The sequence below is a fragment of the Pygocentrus nattereri genome, chromosome 7, assembly GCF_015220715.1.
Source record: "Pygocentrus nattereri isolate fPygNat1 chromosome 7, fPygNat1.pri, whole genome shotgun sequence".
In the NCBI taxonomy this organism is placed as follows: domain Eukaryota; kingdom Metazoa; phylum Chordata; class Actinopteri; order Characiformes; family Serrasalmidae; genus Pygocentrus; species Pygocentrus nattereri.
In genome coordinates this window covers 6,896,183-6,901,234 of record NC_051217.1, presented here as the reverse complement: position 1 = coordinate 6,901,234, position 5,052 = coordinate 6,896,183, and the positions used below count along the sequence as shown (strand labels likewise).

The window sequence follows — 5,052 nt, the reverse complement described above, 5'->3', positions numbered from 1 at the left end:
CTCGCTCTACCCTACAAGCAGACCGGCTGGGCACTGGGAACTTTGCCCTTTCGAACTGGGAGCTTACTTCCAGCCTCAACGCGTTCACCTTCAATTGACTGGGGCCTTATAACGTATTTAAAGACGACCTGGACAGCTTGCTGTTGTTGTTGTTCTGTTGTTGTTTTAGCATAATTGTGACTGAGATGGTGTGTTACAGTGTGTTGAGTTTATCTACCCTCCTGGTATGTCGTGTCCTCCAACATTACCAACTCCCATGTTTTGTGTTGAGATAATGCTGGGTCTTTGTCATTATTAAGTGATAGTGGAAATCTGACGACTAAATTTACTGGTGAGATAATAAAGCTGTATTCGTTGCCAGTAATAGAACAAAGGGGTTTGAGGCTGATCATAGTCCAGAGTAAATGGTAAACTTGCCCCGTTTTTTTTCTACTAGGCATTAAGAAGCATGACTTAAAGCTCTTAGAGCATTTACTTTGGAGTTTTTTTGGTAACTGCTTCATTTATTTAATAGTGACTGTAGGGCAGTTCTGTTAAGATAGAACAGATGATAAAAATGTGCAGTTTGATTAAATCTTGTGCAGAACAACCAAGGGCATTGCCAGGGGGTGGCCAACAGTGGCCAGTGTCACCCTAACATGAATTATGGCCGCACTTCTGGCAACTTCAGTTATGCAAAGTGGGACAGTCACAGTGCAGAAAAAGAGAAGTCAGCTCTACTTAAAATGACAAGATAACTGATAACACTGCTTTGCATGAGTTAATTTGAGGACATTGGAGTTCTCAAAGTTCTTAAAAGGGTTTTTTCCCCCTTAAACGGTTTCTGGTGTTGGGCTTCCAGATGTGGATAAAAAAGTGATACTTTTTTAATCCCACAAACAGGGAAATTCCACCTCCGCATTTACCCCATCCATGAAGTGAAACACCACGTACACACTAGTGAATATACACACACTAGGGGGCTGTGAGCACACTTGCCCGGAGCAGTGGGCAGCCCTATCCACGGTGCCTGGGATTGCTCAAGGACACCTCAGTCATGGACTGTTGCCACTGGGGATCGAACCGGCAACCTTCCGGTCACAGGGCCAGTTCCCTAACCTCCAGCCCACGATGTTGCAACTTTAAACAACAAATATCAAATATTTTTTACAGAGTATTAAAGATTTATGGACACAATCTGAGTAACTTCAAGTGCAACAGATTAAGCCATCACTCAAGCAATGCCTTAGCCATCCATAAGCGAGGACCACTTATGGAGTACAAAATGTCTGATGGGATTGTATGATGGAAAAAGTCCCAGCTAATGGGAAAACTGAGTAAAAAAACCTAAAATGCTCACCTGAGATGCAGAAGTAAAAACACTAAGAAAAAGACTCAACAAAGCTGTGTAATCATTTACCTAACAGTTTTAAGTTGAGCTGAATTTCATTTTTAACAGTGCAGCCATCATCAATGAATTGTCAAAAATGAGTCAGCTATAGTCCTTTGTCATATTGGATAATTACTTTCTACACTCGCATGTGTGTTTATTGATTAAAAATTTATGGACATTATTTGTATTTATGTAGCACAAATCCAGTGCTAAGAATAAGCTCATGCTACAGTAGGTTAGCCGACACAGCCAAAAGTTTTTCCTCCTATAACATTACACTGTACTATCCGGCTAGCTTCATCACCATTAGACTCATGTGTAAACAGTATTGAGGGCAGTTCCCTCTATAGCCTAGCCGATCACCAATCTTATCCCTGAGAGGTGCAGCTGTGGGTTTTCATTCCAACCCAAAAGAAGCGCTTCAGCTTTCACACCTTTATTCAGTTGGCCTCACTCTTCAAATGTCTGATTAGTGCTTCTCTTTTGAGAAACCCTGGCCTAGCTTCATGAAATTTTGTATTTAATGTTAAATGTTGCACACAGAAAAAAAGAGATGTGTGTCCAGTTTTATATCCAGATCTCGGTGTTGTAAAAGTCACACTAAAATCAAAACTTGCAATCGTAAACAAAAGTTTGAACACCTCCAGTCAACATGTGTTTTGTTGATTTTCTACATGAAAATACATTTCAGTTTTCACAGGGAACAAATTTTTTTTTTGGTGCACAACTTCGTGATTTGTTGAATTTCAAATAAAAAACAAAACCATATATTATATGTGCCATAATTTTGCACAGGCCACATGTGATCCTTTCTCAATGTTAAATCCCAAAAAAAAACCCCCAAAAAAAAAAAAAAAAAACAGTAACTGCTCATTAAAATGTGCGTTTACAAATGTGTTCTCTGCAGAGAATGTGTTCACTTTTTCACTTAGAAAATCAACAAAACATAATTTGACCAGGGGCACCAAACGGTCCGACTGTACCGTTTTACTTTTTGAGTGTTTTTGGGTTAATATGCATATTAAGCATGATTCATCACATTTCATACATTCATTATTCATTTTTTTTTATCATAAATTCTCTTCTTTTCTCATAATCCTCAATGAAACGTATGACTTGCTCAGCTCTGAAATGTTTGTGATGTGGCTGTGCCCATGCACCAGCTGAAGGAGAAAAATAAAGATAAAATTAATTAATTAATGATTAATGATAATTGAAAGTGCTGTAATGATGCTACATTTTTTTTTTCAAATGTATTATTAGCTACAACATTTCAAACCTGACGCCACATTTACATCTCATTCTGCTAAGGCCACAATGGAGCGTTTGCAACAAAAATTGCACAACGGTAAAAAATTCCAGTGTGTGAACATTTTTCATGTTCCGTCAGTCTCACCTCATTCAAATTTAAGGCTAAGTCTTGGTTCTTTGAAATCTGACCAGAAATACCTAATTAAACAATGTAAAAATCTTGCTAAAATGAGGAACAAAAGCTTTTTTTTAATTTATTTATTACCATTTCAACTTACATCCAACATCCTATGCACATTAGCTACAGGAAGCATTTACAAGAGTTGACAACATACAAGTTTAAAAATTAGATTCCATTTTCTTTACATATAATACAGGTTTTCCCCAACACGTGTTAATAAATACCAATAAACTTAAACTCTGTAAAACAATTTACACAGTTTAAACAACTAGCCTTGAACTTGTGTAACTTTTCATTCACAGTCATGTTTACTTACAGAAATGTGTCCTCCTATACAGCTCAAATGGTGCCCAAGCTGAAATGTACAGTTTGACAAAAGGCATAAAAGTTGACTTGCCAAATCTATGAATATTTGCTGTTCTTTGACTAGCATAACTAACAGGAGCATCTGCTGTATGTTAGTGATGTTTGAACACTTGTATTTAATACAAATGTTTTTTTTTATAAAAACAAATAAATAAAAAAACAAGCCATGAAGGTGAGTAAAACCTTGTAGATCTGAAAATGGCTTGTTACATGTGAAAAAGGCATATTATTACAAAGCCAGTGCAAGCGGTCCTCAGGCGTTTATCATCTCTGTCCCTGGTTGCTGATATTAATATGAGAATGGGCAGCAGATTTACTTGATGTTTCATCCTCTTACTTGTCAGAAACAAATGATGCAAATGATGTAACAGAAGTTTGTGATCCCCTGATATACCAAAGGTTGTGGACGCTAGAAATAGTTGATTCACAAATATCAGCAGTTTTACTGAATATTCTCTTGCACCGTCTACATTAATATGTTTTTTCCTTCCTACATTGTCTTAAGAATATCTGCATGATATTGCACTGTTTCTGTAAACTGTAGTGTAACTACAAGAAATTCATGTCTTATTAGTGATTGTAAACCGTTAAATAGGAACAGTAAGATCACTTGAGACCAAAGGTACAGCACTAGAAGCTGCAATTGAGATGCTCAACTAAGAGTGCATTAACACTTTTAATATGAGCTAAAGGCCATGTACTATATACATCAGAGGATATGTGACTTTGCTCTTAGACAACAGCATCTTGTCCTAATATGAGGTGGCTGATGGAAAAATAAAACAGAACTTTTCCCCATTCATTTTTGATATGTACCTGGACATTCTCTGTATTATTTGAACACAAAGAAATTCACTGCATGCTTTTTCTGCAAAACAAGTATAATAAATACATTATTTAACAGTTTCGACCATCCTTAGCGATCACTGTAGCTGAATTGCTGTAATAATGTAATTGTCATATGGGGCTCATATTGCCTTGTTGATCACTTCTCCACACTGAATTGTGGATTTTTGATTAGAAGCAAAGGCAGCTGTACTGTAGGGTATTCCTACTTTCAGTCAGTAGTAAAAAAAAAAAAAAGCAGGTCAGGAATCAAAGTCCATGGACTTCTCTGCTCTTCCAAAACACTCTTATGTAACGTGCTGAATGGGACTTCCTAAAATAAGCTGAATTGACTACTTTCTGTTCAGTCTAAAAAAGGTCTCAGTAACGTCCACATCATCCCCGTTGATTCCCTTTTCCTCAAACCAAAAACGGCTTAGAAAAAAACTTAAAAACAAATACAAATCTCTAAAGTGAATTTTCTCTTCCAACAAGTATGGTAAAATATCTTGCACAGAAACAAGGCCTTGGCTGTATTCCCAGTTGAGCGGAGCGAGTGACAGGTAGAGTGGCCAGCCCTGAGCCAAGCCAAGAGGACACGTAAACATTGTCGACTTGCCCATGAGAAGATGTGTAAACGTCACCCACTTGCCAAATGAACCGGCGCAAGAGAGACAGGCAGGTTCGACTAAGTCTTTACATTCCCTGCAGTGGCTCCAAAGAGGATGCTCTGAAGAGGATGTGGGGTGGGCTGGCTACTGCTAAACCCAGTTGAGGCTGAAACCCTTAGAGAGCATGACTGCCTCCAGGTCTTTGTCTTCCTCCTTTTCCCTGAGTCTCTGCTCCTCCAGGAGAGCCACTAGAGAGTCCCTCTGCTCCACCACCTCTAACATTTCATTCAGAATCTGCTTCTCCTCTGCCAGCTCTGCCTCTGTCTTCAGATGATCTGCAGGCAGACACAGTCAGAAAGAGTGAGATACAGAAAGACAATGCAAGAGTGCAACATGACATGAAAAAGGACATCAGGAACCCAATCTGAAAGATCGTTATCAGTGCT

At 38.4% G+C, this 5,052-nt stretch overlaps 1 protein-coding gene across 3 annotated transcripts in view; it reads right to left on the bottom strand.

The window, feature by feature from the left end:
- Window positions 1-2,866: 2,866 nt before the first annotated feature.
- Window positions 2,867-5,052, bottom strand: part of mical3a (microtubule associated monooxygenase, calponin and LIM domain containing 3a) — a 125,090-nt gene continuing 122,904 nt past the window's right edge. For all 3 annotated transcript variants that reach the window (XM_037540055.1, XM_037540054.1, XM_017687597.2), the window contains one exon: window positions 2,867-4,941. In XM_037540055.1, the coding sequence (XP_037395952.1) occupies window positions 4,757-4,941 (185 nt within the window). In that variant the 3' untranslated portion in view covers window positions 2,867-4,756. The remainder of the gene's footprint in view (window positions 4,942-5,052) is intronic.